This window comes from Sphaeramia orbicularis, chromosome 3 (assembly GCF_902148855.1).
Source record: "Sphaeramia orbicularis chromosome 3, fSphaOr1.1, whole genome shotgun sequence".
In the NCBI taxonomy this organism is placed as follows: domain Eukaryota; kingdom Metazoa; phylum Chordata; class Actinopteri; order Kurtiformes; family Apogonidae; genus Sphaeramia; species Sphaeramia orbicularis.
In genome coordinates this window covers 51,962,165-51,977,650 of record NC_043959.1, presented here as the reverse complement: position 1 = coordinate 51,977,650, position 15,486 = coordinate 51,962,165, and the positions used below count along the sequence as shown (strand labels likewise).

Below are 15,486 nucleotides of genomic sequence, written 5' to 3'. Positions count from 1 at the left end.
ATTCTCTCTTCTTCTTTTGTTTGTCACTCATCTCTTTGTCTTTGCCTTATCCTTTCACTAGCGGTCGTGTTAAACCGATGCTTGGCCGATTCAGCGATCTCGAAGCCCTGCTGTCTGACATGAAGATTAAGCCGGGCAGCGTCGATGCTGTCCTCATGGATGCTGGCTGCTCCTCCATGCAGATGGATCAGGCACAAAGAGGCTTTTCTCTCAGCAAGGACGGGCCCCTGGATATGAGGATGGATGGTGAGAGGTAAGGGCAACATACGGTACATCTGGACGAAAAGAGTCAAATAATAAAAGTGAATGAAATTGTGGCTGTTTCTATAAATAAACTGTAAATATAAATAGGCTCTAATAACAGATTGTCATGATCTGATAAATGATCTCACCAGTAACTTTGTGACACAACCTCATAAAGTGGTTTATTTTGAGCTTTTACTTGTGTCGTGTAATACACTGTAAAGTGCTATTTCAGGCTGATTCTTTTCGGTCATTTAAATGTTTGTGTTATCATGTCTAAAAAATGTGTATGTGAGATGAACTCTGAGCTACAGCTTTAACAGTGAACTGGCTGGAAAGTAGAGCTGTTGGATGTGTTGGTATATGTGACCAAAAAACATTCATTTCACCGAAGAAATTATCATAATTATGCTGTAAATAATGTGAAGAACGTCCAAATTCAAGGGATATTCTTAAAATGTGTTATAGGGGTTTATACACACTTAAATAGTATATCAAATACGCAAATACTTGGGAAAAAACCCCCAGTAAGGATACATAGCTATATTTATATGTAAGCATTATAATTTATATAAAACAGTAATTTTCATTTTTATTAAAATTTTTAATTTGAAAGCATAGAACCATTAAAAATAAGTATGATATGTAATCTTAAATGTTTAATAGGGGTGTAACAGTACACTGAACCACTGAGGTGGTCAGTACAGCCTGTAAGCATTAAAACATAAAACACACTCACCGGGAACACATAATGTTCCCACAGCTGATTTGAAAGTTGTTCTTCAGTTTCTCTGTGTCATTTCCTCATAGTCTGACTCACTCAGATCCCAGTCAGCCTGAGCTAAGCATAGCATGGTATGTCGCTAACTTACTAATCCTTGCTCATAGGCTAACGTATGTTCACTGTGCGCATGCATACGTCCACCGGACTGGAAAATCTGCACTGTGGTGGTTTTACATGAATACACATATCGTTACAGCCCTAGTCTTGGAACTCATCTAATATTAACCAAGCTGAGATTTAATGATTTTGTTATTGAAGTACTCTTTAATTAAGGGGTCTCAAACTCTGGTGTTATTATTTTGTCAGAGAGCCACTCCAGTGTTTAAGCATTATAAGAAAGCACAATATTCAGGAAAAACATGAAGTGGAAATCTGTTCTGAACTGTAATAGTATGATGGATTCATGTCAGCAGCGGGACTGATTCTTATTTTTGTGTGGGTAATTGAAACATACGTATGAATATTTTATTCAGTTTCTGCAGTCAGGTCCTCCTCCATCCCTCCTAAATCTGAATCTGAACCTGAAGCTTTAATGTGCATTCCCAACACCTTTGTGTGTGGGCTAGAATTAATATCCCCTTAAACCAGTGGTTTTCAAGCTTTTTACAGTGGAGTACCCCCTGAAATATACTTTTTTAGCCAAGTACCCCCAACTCTCATGTCAGCATTTTTGACTGAAAAAAAAAAAAGAGGCAAAATTTGTTCCTGTGCCAAAGGTGTCTTTTTATATTTTCAAAACTTTGTAAACAAACAACATATATTTTACTGTAATGTGTAAAAAAAAAAAAAAAAGTAAATTTCATGTGCAAAATATAACCTGAAAAGTGCCCTCTTTCATTGATAAGAAAAATAGATAAATTGGTCATTAATTGATAAATGAACCTTTCATCAACAAAAAATAATTACTTACCTACTCAAGTTAACTCATTTGGAATAATGTAAAATAGAAATGTTCTTAAAATGTTTCCAAAGCTTAAACAAGATGATTGACAATAAAACTCTGATATGAATGTATTTATTGTTTTATATTTCAGCATAAATTTTTATTATTTATTTTGTATTTGGTACATGATGACTTATTTAATGTATTTTTCAAAAAAAAAAATTCAAGTACCCCTGGGGGTATGCGTACCCCATTTTGAGAACCCTGCCTTAAAAGAAAAGCCTAGAAGGTTCTATTCATCATCTGTTCCATCTGGATGTTTTTATTCACATTTCCATTTTTTACAGTAAGAAGAGGTGGAAAGTTGGCATGTCGATACAAGTTAAATGTGTAATGGAAACAGATTTATCAAATTATTATTATGCATGTCTGTATTTCTCAAATAATAATGATATTACAATGTTCAATGCATTTATAGGAGAAAATAACAGAAATGCATTTCAGATGGACAGCAATTAAAAGCAGTAAAACTCCACCATGTATAATAAGTTGCATAAGAGAAACAATGCTTTATGATCCAGACCAGTGATTCAGTTTACTTTGGGGGTAACTGTGTGAAATACAATGTCTTACTGACAGTGCTTCAAGCTATGATGAAATGATGATTTATTATTATTATTTTTTTTTTAATATTTGTAACGTAAATGGATGGAAATGCACTTTATTTAGCCATTTTTTTATATTCTAGTTAAAATTTACAACAAAAATTGTATTGAAATCTACGAACTGACTGAGAGGAGCCACTGTAGGGGAGGGGCAGATGAGGGCAAAACAGTGCAGTGTGTAACTTCACCACTAGATGTCACTAAATATCAACCACACCTCATTTATACTGGTTTTAAACAAATAATAAAGAATAGTTACATAAAAAAAACAACTTAGTGCTGCAAACGATTAAAATTTTAAATCAGATTAATCACAGGGTTGCTGTGGATTAATTTCAGTTGATCACGATTAAATATCATTCATTCATTAAATATCATTCATTCTTAATCACGTTTCATTTAACATGAGCAAACAGACTCAAGAAAGAAGGGAATATATATGCACTTAACGTGTTTATTAAACACCTTCAACAGTTTCAACAAATCAACTTGAAACAGCTGTTCTGTCTTGGTTTTTTTTTTCTACTCATATTTCCATCCAGAGGGACAACATGCTGTTTAGTGTCTTCCGTCTTTATGGGTTGGTTCTGCTGCCTGTCACTACTGGATCAACTGCCCATTTGCACATGTGTGATGCTAACTCTAACTGGACAAACTGCAGATGAGTCAATTGCATTAAATTTTTAATCAGATTAATCATGATGACGGATTAATCCACATTAATGTGTTAATTTTGACAGCCCTAAAAAAAAACATAAGCAGACTGAATCATGTTTTTTTTTTTGACATAATGCGCATACCAGAGGTGGGGGAGGGGTGTAGAAATGGACTGTGGACCAGCAGTTTGAGATCCCACTTCAGAATATTTCCAGAAATAAACATCATTGCAATTTACAGCGCCAGTATGATGTGCAAACCAACAAGCTCAAATTACACGTTTAGAGCCACGGCACAGGCTGCATTTCTCTTTTCATTTCCTCACAATCATTCTATTCATAACCGTCAGCCATGAAGGTTTTCAGCTGTATCTCAGAGTTGTCAGGATTCGCCACTGTCAGCAAGGACGTGACGTCAAGCAGCTTAATTGGGCTTCTCTTTGTGCGTAGGTACCCCGACATGCCCTGCGCTGCTGACGTTGTGAATACCTTAGATCAACAGGCTCTTGCATCCATCCTCACTGCATATGGGGAAGAAAGACACGCCAGGAAAATAGCTTCAGCCATAGTGGAGGCACGCCGTGTCAGCCCTATCACCCGGACACAGCAGCTGGCTAGCGTGGTTGCAGGTAGCTACACACTCTACTGATTAATGTCCCGCAGCATTCAGGAGGCTGTAAGGGAAAATAAAACCCGAGTGGAGTTATGAAGTCTGTCTCAGAAAATTACATGGAGTGTGATCTCAGTCATCATGCCTCCCTTTGAGAGATAAAGATAAGACAAAGACAGAAATAATGCCTTCAAACCAAACAGTATCTCACATACAGAAGCCAGCCTTTTTTCCCTCTTCTCCCAGAGAGCTTTTTACTTTCCTTTGCCCCCTTCTTTTTAAATCGCGTCTCCCCTGTTATCTGCTCACACATATGCACACACACCTGACATACTCGTGCAGAAAGCCCGGATTACATTGTTTGTCTTCAGTGATTGTTTTTCTTGCCGTACGCCTCTACATCTGAGCTGCTGAAGGAGTGAGATGTCGTTTCAGTAGTTATTGCACAGAGCAGCATGTGCGTCAGTGTCACCCAGGGAGAACAGGTGTGAGTAAGTGCAGCTGTTTGATATTTTTTAAAGTGCATAGCAAGTCACCGCCAATGTTTATGTGGAAACCAACCTAAAACATAGCTGTGACTACTGTAATAATTCATATATTTTTGAGTTAATTTCTAAACATTAACCATCAATAGCAGACATTTGGTCTCTAGAGTCTCAAAAGTTGAAAAAGTGCATAGTTTTCTGACATTTTCAGACTATATATTTGATCCAATATATGTCCAAAACAAATAAATGAGAGTTTATTATTATCTAAGATGAGAAAAACATCAGTAAAGCAGAAGTAGGCTATGACTCGATTATGCAGACAATTTTTAGGTGTGGTTTATCCTATTGTACATAAAAACATACAGTACATCTAATCATGTCTGGCGTTTTTATTTATAATTCATAAAAGGGAAAAGGGTATGAATCCCACACCCATTCCCATACTGAGAGGATTTCTGGGTTTTACCTAAAATCTTGGGTACACAGATTTGTCACATTACAGGAGGTTTATTCATAAATAAAACCAATATTTCAATATAATATTAATGTTATATTGTAAACATCCCAAATATAATGCTAAGCCTTAGTTTTTGTGTTGATCTTGAACAGCTGTCATTGTGATCTTCTGCCTCCTCTGAGGACGTATGTGCTGAATTTTTGGCATTGTTCTTTATCTATTTATTCAGTATGGCGTGAATAACCAGCCCAGTGTGTAGACAGAATCTGTTGATACTGGACGAGTCAGCAGGACACGATGTGTCCAATGCCAGCATAACAAATAGTGTGATGTTCTCAAACTGTCAGCCAGCTTCAGGTTTTGGTCAAAATACCTCTGATTTACGGTATATCCACTCCTCAGTCAGCTCAGATAGTAGATTATTGTGTGTATTGTTCGTGTTTTACACCATAATAATATGATGACGACCAGTTGTTAATATTCATAACTGTCGTGAATGGAAACTCATGTAAATTCACACTTTGTTTTGCCATATGTTTAGATTTCCATCAACTGTCACAAGAGGTTCATTAATTAAAAGAATTCTATGTAATAATATTATAGCCCCTATTGTAAACATCCTAGATATAATTCTAAGCCTTAGTTTTTGTGTCGATTTTGAACAGCTCATGTTGTCATCTTCTGCCTCCTCTGAGGATGTATGTGCTGATTTTTTTGGCATAGTCGTTGTGTATCTGTCGATTCAGTATGGTGCAAATACACAGCCCAGTGTGTAGACAGAATCTGTTGATACTGAAGGATTCTTCAGGACACAGTTTGTGTCAGAGGAAAGTGTGTGAAGGTTGCAGTATTGGATTATAGTGTATAACATTTGTAAACTTCAGTTTAAATTATTGTGTACTGTCTTGTACTATAATAATTAAGTTTTTTTCTCACCATGTTTGTTTACATCATTTTATCCTCTCAGTAAAAGTTTTTTTAAAACGAGTGTTAATACAACAGTGATTTTAGATAAAGTGGTTATTGTCTTCTCCATTAACTGTCAGCTGTTACACAATCAATTCATTGGTTTAAAGTTTTAAGCAAATTTTATTCTCAAATTTTTTGATTCTAGTTTCTTATATTTCAATAGTTGGTTGGTTTGTGATTTCTTTTGTTTAAATAAAGACAAACAAGACATTTAAGGACATCATGTTGGCTTTTAGGAAGCACTAAACCAACATTTTTTCATATTCTTACATTTTATAAACAAAACAAGTCATAAATTAAATGAAGAACCACTCATGACAGACAGACTGATCTACAATGAAAACAACCCTTAGTTTCAGCACTATTGACTAAATCCTTTACTACATTGTCATATTTAGTGATAATAACACAGATATGACTGCAGGGTAATCCAGGGTGCACCTACACACATTTATGAATATGAGAATATAAAACTTATTTTGTGAGATACTGTAAATGTGTAAAAATTCAAAAGATGAGTGAAAAAGTTGGCATTACATGCAACTTAAGATGAAATCAAGGTGCATTGTTTCTAGAGTCTTTCTGCTGGTAAAAATAGCATATTTATATGTAATTATAAGTAATGTCCCATGCCATTGTCACTTAAGAAATAGAAATTTATGGCCAGTAATTTTACATTTATCTGCAGATTGATTCCATATCTGTAAACTCTTTCCTGCGTACATCACATCTCTGCTGTCAGTTACAGTTGTAACTAAGTTTTGCAGCAACATTTCAGTATGTAAGGAAACTTTAGGCTGCTACGGCGGTATACATGTGTTTAGATTAGATTAGATTAGTTAGGTTAGATAAATTTAGGTCATGTAATAATTAAATCAACAAAAGAATAATTCACAGGAAACATGCAACAAATTTTCAAAACGGTTTTGGTGGGTCATTGAAAAGCATTAAAAGTCATTAAATAATTTCGTGAAAATTAAGGCCTTAAATGGCATTAAAAAGCATTAAATTCTATTTCCAGAGGCATTAAAAAATGTAATACATTTGATGGAAAAAAAAATCTTGTTAGTCATGATTTATTTTGATTATATAAACCTTTAATTATTTTGATCGGGAAGTATAGTGTGATGATTGACAGGCAAAACCCTTTAATTGACTGTTGTTTATGGCCAATACATGAAGTCATAACACCGGATGCTTGGAATGCAGCGCGCTGTGAGTTTGCTCATGATGTGGCAAATGAGTGGAGAGAATACTAGCAAATTTCGGAAAAATAGGAAAATACAAGTTTCACCAGAAGTGACTGGAGGAGGAACTATTCAGAACCTGGTTAAAGCCTGTCAATGGTAAACCGTCATGTTTATATAAAAGTGTATCTGCAGTTGGACATAGGTATTCAGTTTGTTTTAAAAGGGCATTAAAAAGCATTGCATTAGATTTGCTGATACCTGCAGAAACCCTGTTCAAGATATAATTAAATAAGCACATTTTCATGAGATTACATGCCCAAACAGGACTAGGATGAAGTATAAACGTATATGGTCCTACCTCCTTCCTATAATCCTTTGTATCTCAAATGAACTTCATATTATCAATATGCAAGTGAAAAAAACATCATCGACATAGCTGACGGCAAGCCTCACATTTCTGATTAAAACCTTAGTTCTTCATCCCCTTATGTCTCCAAAACAAGTCTTTAAATGTTTTTTTTTAAACTGTTATATTTATACGTTGCTCATGTTCAGATAAACTTCACTCCACAAACTGAAACACACATGCACATTCAGAGTGGCCCCAAAATAATGCTGTGTTTTGGTTTTAAATAAACTATTCCCTATAAAGTATATTCTGTCTGAGAATGTTTTTCTTTTTTCCAAATATCATAACTGCAGACAGAACAAGACCAGACCTGATTTTATTTTTATTTTACAATTGGTCAAAAAGTTTTGTTTTTATTTTTTTTTGTTTTTTTTGGAGGGGGGGTGCTGTTTAAGGGCTAAATTATATTCAGAAGTCAATAAGAAAGAAAGAAATGGGATCTTGAGTGACCATAATAGAGAAACAAAAATGTTAAGTAAAAATTAAGCTATCTCCTGTTAATTTACTATGTAGCGTTTTCTTAAAATGAACCATAGAAATCAAATTAAACTGTCTTTTCTGTGTAACTGTATCTGTATTGTTTCAGCATCACATCCAACCACATTGTGTTAAATTGTACCACATCAGTAGTCGTTTTTATATGTAACCTGCCCATGACGGCAGTCTTACCACATGCTTAAATGTTATATTTTCAATACTTTTCTGATGCGTAACGTTTTAGTTCTGTTCAACTGAACGCACTTTCTGACAATTTCAAGCTTAAACTGAAGAATTTCATCATCGTTCATGAAGGGGTATTGATTATACCTATTGATTACACCTACAGTCGGGAACGTATAATACAGCAGGAGCTTTACGTTGTTAATTTTGTATGTTGTCTGACGTAATAGCTTCTCTGGGTCGTGGTTCCTTCTTAACTACCTGATTTTTTGCTTTATGTACTCGTCTTAATCTCTTCTTTTCTCCACGGATCTGCCTGTAGGACCTTTGAAAGATGAATTAGAGAGAGAGCACATGGCTTGGTGAGGGCTGGTCCTCGCTGTGCAGGCATTGTATTGATTGCAGTGTGAGTCACACCTTGGGCTGTTCAGTGCAGGAGAGAAATGCCACATCACTCACTTCTCTATTTATTGCAGTTTCTCTTTGGGTCTATACAAGTGTCTAATTGTTCTTCTGTGCGGTGCTTATGACTTGGTAAACATGGACCCTGTGCGAGCTTTTTGCATCATTTAGGTTTTGTCCTTATGAGGTTAAAGTCCCCTTTAATCCGTGTTTTTAATGTATTCCGCTCGGTGATTCATGCATGCAGTTTATCAAACAGGTGCAGTGGCCAGTAAAGTGCAGTTTGCTCAGCATTTAAGGCACACTCTACATGTCTGCCTTGAATTTTACCTTTGTCCTTACTGCAAATGCACTTTGAGCGAAAAGCACTCAAAATGGTATAAAGGAGCGGTATGAGGAGGCATAAACATGTGTGACTCATTCAGATATACTGTATTTTCATGCAGTATATCAAAAGCAGGTGCAGACTGAGAGCACGACACACTGGGGATGGTTATTTTCGTTGTCTATTAATCTGTCAGTTACCTTCTTGATTAATCACATAATTGTTTGATCTGTTAAATTTCACAAAATGATGAAATGTCCTTAAATGTCAACATCCCATATCCAATCATTTTACACTCACAGAGGAGGAATGAAAGCAGAAAATATTCAGTTTTGAAGCTGCGATCAGAGAATTTTGACTTTTTCAGAACAAAAAGCATCAAACTGATTATGATTATTGTCGATTCATTTAATATTAGACAATAAAAAGGATTGATAATGCAAACAATATGCGGTGTAATAACTGAATACATACAGTAGAATATTTGACAATGTTCCCATACTATAGGGAATTGTAGTTTTATACTCAGTAAAACTAAATATGAACCTGGCAGTCGGTGAAATAAGAGATCATGAAAGGCATTTGGCAGAAGCATTTATCCCGGTATTTTAGTGACACATCAACCATATCAACACCATCTCCACCCTCCATCTGCTCCACATAGAGCCACTGATGGACCTGCCGCTCAGTCATGCTGCAGCTATTTTTTTCATTGCTTATAGTGGCTTGTTTAAAATAAAGAAAAAAAGAACTGCATACTATGTTGATCAAGACCACAAAACTAGCTTTCTATGTTACAGGTAGAAAGTACAAAAAAGTACTTCATTCTCGAAGCTGCATCCAGTGAAGACGTCAATTATGAGTTGGAAAGACCTGTGCGATTATTCAGTATGATTACCAAGCATCACAGCTGAAAATGCAGCTGTTTTGCGATTTATGTTTTGCTTTGGTTTGTCATATGTAGCTAGCTGTTTGTACTCCTCTTTTGCCCATCGGTGTGGACATTTCTCAACTACGATACTATTTTTTAGTCATTAACCCTTTAACAACAGCTTTTACTCCGGTGCTGCAACATCGGAAAGCTGAAATCCTGAGTTTTCCGACACTATATAACACTTTACGGCAGCAATGTGGGTAGTAGTAGTAAAAAGGAACTGTTTCAGAGACTTCCGCACAGGTTAAAAAATGCCTGGAAATAACAAAAAATATGAAGCCATAATATGGGTACCCAATGTTCAAGAGCAAAAAGCATGATTGAACAGATGTAAAATACTTGAAAGTTTATTTCTGCAATCTCAGAAAGTTTCATTATGGACATTTACAGTTGTTTCCAATAATAAATTTGCTAAAAATTTCAAGTCCTGTTTTTTCTTTTATACTAAAATACACTATTTTAAGCATTTATTATTTATAATAATGATTATTAAGGTCCAGATATTGAAAGTTAAGTGCTTCCTGAAAACAAACGTGCAAAAGAATTGGCAAAAAAACACACTTTCTGACTCATTCATTCATTCATTCATTCATCTTCTGAACCGCTTTGTCCTCGAGGTTCACAGGGTGCTGGAGCCTATCCCAGCTACCTATGGGCGAAGGCAGGGTACACCCTGGATGGGTAGCCGGTTCATCGCAGGGCTGACGTATAAGCCCCTTTTACACAGCACTTCTGTTACGGGAATATTTTGTTTTTATTCTGGAACGATGTCTGTGTAAACAAAATGGTGGAATCATTTGGTCCCACCTTTATCACGGCTCTGTAACGCCTCTGGAGGTAGTAACAGAGCCATGATAAAGGTGGACTCATGATTCTGGAATGCTGTGTAAAAGGAACACCTTTCATTCCGCAACCATCGTGTGTCATTTTAATGACATATCGCGTGTGCGACCCCCATGCTGGGGGGATTTTAAAATGAGCGCGGGCTGTGTGCAGTAAACAAACATATCAACACGACCAGAAAGATGTCGAACTGGGGAGATGCCGAGATCCGCAAGCTGTTGTCACTTTGGGCGGAGGACTCTATCCATGCTAACATGTGTGGAACTGTGAAAGACTCTGTAGAGGTTAGCAATACCGCATTGCTTGGGATATTTCTGAGGCACAAGTTATACGTCACACTATACGCTGCACTGTGTCACTGCCCCTTTGATTCTGTAACTCAGGTCCACTGTGTAAAAGTCCAGTCTGTCCCACCTCTGTTCCTCCTTTGGCTTGGCTGTGGAAATCAGTCAATGGTGGAAAAAAGGTGAGATCACCATCTCACCTTTTTTCCAGGATCTCTTTGTAAAAGTGGCTATACAGACAAACAACCTGAACAACCACTCTCACATTCTCACCTCTGGGCAATTTAGATTAACCAGTTAACCAATCAGTGCATGTCTTTGGATGGTGGGAGGAAGCAGGAGTACCCAGAGAAAACCCCAGCAAACGGGGAGAACAACTTTTATTGTGATGAAAACATGAAGACACCTAGGCGGTCTGTTATAATGGCAGTCTTAAAAGAGGTAAGGTAAGGACAGACTACTGAGTCCTGACCTGAAGAACTGACCTGCAATGTTTACTGAATACTCTGAAGTGACCTTCCACTCTCCTTAGTCTCCTCATGCTTTGCTTGAGTTTCCATCTCCTTTATCATATTTCTTTGAAGCCATATGCTTGTCATTGACTAGAATACTTGATGAAATCTTTTTATTTTCAGTCATTTCATATTGAACACCTGAACATCAATGAACATTTTTGAAGACTTTAAATATTTTTCAACGTACTGTTAGTACACATAGAATAAAGCAGACTTCAAATATGTACTAATACAGTCGTGGAAAACACATTTTTGGACACCTTTAAATTTTTACACAATCTCAAATATTAGCATGACATATTTGCAGAAAAATCTTTTCAATCCTGAAACTAAATTCTTGACAGTTTCTGCATCTCATGTCCTGGATGTGTTTCATTATGTTGCTGAAACATCCAGTTTTGACCTTGATGAAACAGATCAGGTGCAGAAAGGAACATGTGGGTTTGGAGAATGAAACAATACTTGGCAGAGTTCAGTGACTGCAGATTGATTCTTAATGCACTATATCACAAATGCATGAGGTGTCCAAAAACTTTCTCTACCACTGTACTTTAATTTAATATTCAGTTTTTACAGACTGAACTCACATACGTTTCTTTGTCTCCAGGGTCATTTCCTGCAGCTGTCATCTATGCACGCAAAGACAGACTACATCGTCCAGCACATGTGGCCACTAAGACTTTCCAAGCTCTGCGAATTTTTGTGAATGATGAATTGAACGAACTGCACGCGGGCCTACAAGCTGCGCAGAAGATAGTAAGACCAGGAGGACGTTTGTGCGTGATCACCTTTCATTCACTGGAAGACAGACTCGTCAAACGTTTCCTCCAGGGAGAGGACTTATCTAATCTAGACCAGTATCACTTCAGCCCGAGAAAACAAGGCACGAGGAAGGAAAAACTGGAAGAGAAAAGAAAAAATAGAAGTGTGTTTTGGCTTCCTGTGCAAAAAAAGGTGATCACTCCAGAGACGGATGACGTAAAAGAGAACCCACGAGGACGTTCTGCAAAACTCAGGGTAGCACTAAGACAATGAAACATGGCTTCACTTCACATACATGTTTTTTAAAAGCAAAATTAAATTTTTAGACTCACTTCCTGTGGATAACAATGTGTCTACATGCATTGGTAGACACAAAAAATGAAGATTGTATCTGCACATTTATGATCAACCTAAGCTAATGTTAGGGGAGAAAACCCAAATACATTAACCCAGAGCCAAAGTTTGACACATAAATCTCTTGTTACATAGGAAAAAAATGTTAATTGAAGTGAAAATCATAAACTATTTTGTCAATTTTTACATTTTTTGATGCTTTAATGGTTGTGTTTTTTTACGTTAAAATACACAAATTAAAAACGAATAACTATTTTGTCATATTTTCCTTAAATTTCCTCTGCTGTCTCATTTAGAGTACAGTGTGTTATGGTCTCTTAAAGATATCTACTTCTGCAGTGTTTGATGCCTTTTTTGGTGTTTATTATTTCTAAATAACCTGACTTACTGAACAGAACATACTTTTTTCCATTGATGTCTTTATCCCCTTGCACGTCTCTTGATGAGTAGTTCAAGTGAAACCTCTACTGTACCATATGAATCAGTAATGCCACTAAATACTGAATGACGCAAGTGTCAGAAGTGGTGCTGAATAAGTGGGGAGGTTGTTCTTGAGCATTCTCTCACCTTCAACTGGAAGCAGATGAGGTGTTTTGATCTTTACTATTTGACTTTGACTAATTGCAATTGCTCCATCAAGATTATTAACACTTTTTTCTTCCATCTCAATTTAGTTCACTCTAAATATACCCTTCTTGTTACCTTGGAAACTAAATGGCGCAAGTAACATTTAATAGTGTCTAAAATTATGTTGTCTAATATGAAATGATGCCATATCTGGAGTTTGAACGTCCCTCCCTTTGACATCAGTGAATGTCATTAAAAGACCTTAACTGTCCCTGTTGATGGAGGACGCTGTGACGTTTGAGCCATAAAAACCTCACTTCATCTGCAGCTATATCTGTTTACAGTGTACAGGAGCAGGAGGTAAGCAGGCACAAGAAACTAGAAGACTTTTTTTTTTTATACTTAATTGTGCCTGTTTTATATAAATGCAGCACCACTGAAGGTTTTAAAGGATGTATTCCCTATTTTACGACTGGGAAACATCTGTAGTTTATTTGATTAATAGAGGTGAAGAAAAAAGAAGTAAATTCATGAACAGAGCTTCCTGTATTCAAAATGCAACTGATTTGTTTGTCTGATGTAGTATCTGTATTATAAAAGCCATCAGCTTTATAACTGAAAAACTGGACAGAGCTAGCCTGTCGGCTAAAATTTACTTAGGGGGTCAAATGAGTGGCCATTTTTGTCAAAAAAAAAAAGTTGTGATAAATACATAGAACTGTGTTGAAATAATGCTAATACATTTGTGCACAGACTACTGATATTATTTGACAGTAGAAGCTATATTTTCAGAAATATTGGATTTTGAATAGCACATGTATGTGAAAACTTTTGCTGGTGGACGGACGTGACATTACCCATGATGCTCTGGTCAGTACCAGTACTTTATTAGTAATAAACTTATATACTTACTATTGCTAATTATGCTGTTATTCATAAATGTTAGTATTGTGGATCTAAAACAATAACAGCTGACACAAAAACACAAAATGTGGCAGTGGACGGATGTGACATGGTTGTTATGGATCCCATCATACTGATGCTCGGCAGCCATGTCACTGTTTCCACAAATGATCCCTGTGCAAAAACTAGGATCATAATCATTTATTGTATAGTTTATCATCATACTAAAGAGTAAATAACAATATAGAATTGTTATTTCTTTATAAAAATGCTTATTATTAAAAAACTGTTGATTTAAAAAGTGACGTGTGACATTCTTAATGTATGTATTGGCGTAACATAAGCAGGATGGATCAGCACCATACTCCATATTGAACCTGTAAAAATAAAACATGTGATATGTAGGATAGAATCTTATAAGAAAAGTTGGGGAATCTAAAAGAATAGAATATTTGTTTTTCAGGTAAATTCAGTTAAAATATAACTTGGCCATTTGTGACATGAAAATATAGCATTAATTGTGATGAAATTGGACATTTTTGAGCTGAAAACATAGTTCATATGACCATCAACATGTTGCAACAGAACTGAAATCCTGTACATTTGCATAACTTGCATTTACCAACACAAAGTTCCTTTGAGGATTCACTTATATTGATTTCTTATGCACAAAGACAGAAATAAGACTTCTAAGCAAATTTTAGCCGCTGTGGCTTTTGCACTAGTTTCGTATTTTGGGTCAAGGATCAGACGGGTGAAAACAGCTTATTGATACAACCCAATACTTTTGGAGTTATTAGTTTTTTAAATTACAATGGGTTTACAGGTGGCCTGCAGATGAGTCCATTCACAGCTGCAAAAGGGGGGTAGGGGGCTGGATCCGGATTAACGAAGCCACCGGGACATGACGGGAGAAGCGGGTCCAGCTGTGATCACTCACTAACAAAGTTGGTCTGGTTCTTACTGTGGCCCAGTTCCACTCCGCTGGTCGCCTGTTAGATCCGATCTGTTGACGTTCACCTCCTCCATGTTCAGTCCTGTGTCAAAGTCTCTGGTTCACATCGATGTCAATACAAAACAAAACGAGGTTCATTCTATTTCTTCCTAATCTGTGTGTTACACCAGTAAACATAGCACTGGGTTACAAAAAAATGTTTTTTGCAAGTTGTCTAGGTTTTTTCAACTGAATTAGGACCATTTTGCACCGCTAAATCCAAAAATGACATCTGTTTTTCTCAATCAGGTCAGGTTTTTTTGCTAATTTGATTTTGAAAAATTTGATCTTCTCACAAAATTGATTACATTTTTGTGACTTTATCACTTGATTTTTTATATAGTTCTCACCCAAAATAGGTTTTAAGAGAAAAAAAATCATTTTCTAACAGGATTCCTGTTAGGTACAATGGTGTACAGCAGGGGTCTCAAACTCCGGTCCTCGAGGGCCATTATCCTGCATGTTTTAGATGTATCCCTCTTCCAACACACCTGATTCAAATGATAAGCCTACCATCAAGCTCTGCAGAAACCTGATAACAACAGATTACGATACAGTGAAAAGGAAACCGAACCTTAACATTCTTTCA

At 36.4% G+C, this 15,486-nt stretch overlaps 1 protein-coding gene across 1 annotated transcript in view; it reads left to right on the top strand.

The window, feature by feature from the left end:
• mettl15 (methyltransferase 15, mitochondrial 12S rRNA N4-cytidine) overlaps positions 1–13,512 on the top strand; it is a 58,389-nt gene extending 44,877 nt beyond the window's left edge. Inside the window, exons 4-6 of the mRNA XM_030131077.1 lie at positions 62–253; positions 3,682–3,860; positions 11,925–13,512. Coding sequence (XP_029986937.1) covers positions 62–253; positions 3,682–3,860; positions 11,925–12,352 — 799 coding nt within the window. The 3' untranslated portion in view covers positions 12,353–13,512. The remainder of the gene's footprint in view (positions 1–61; positions 254–3,681; positions 3,861–11,924) is intronic.
• The last annotated feature ends 1,974 nt before the right edge of the window (positions 13,513–15,486 follow it).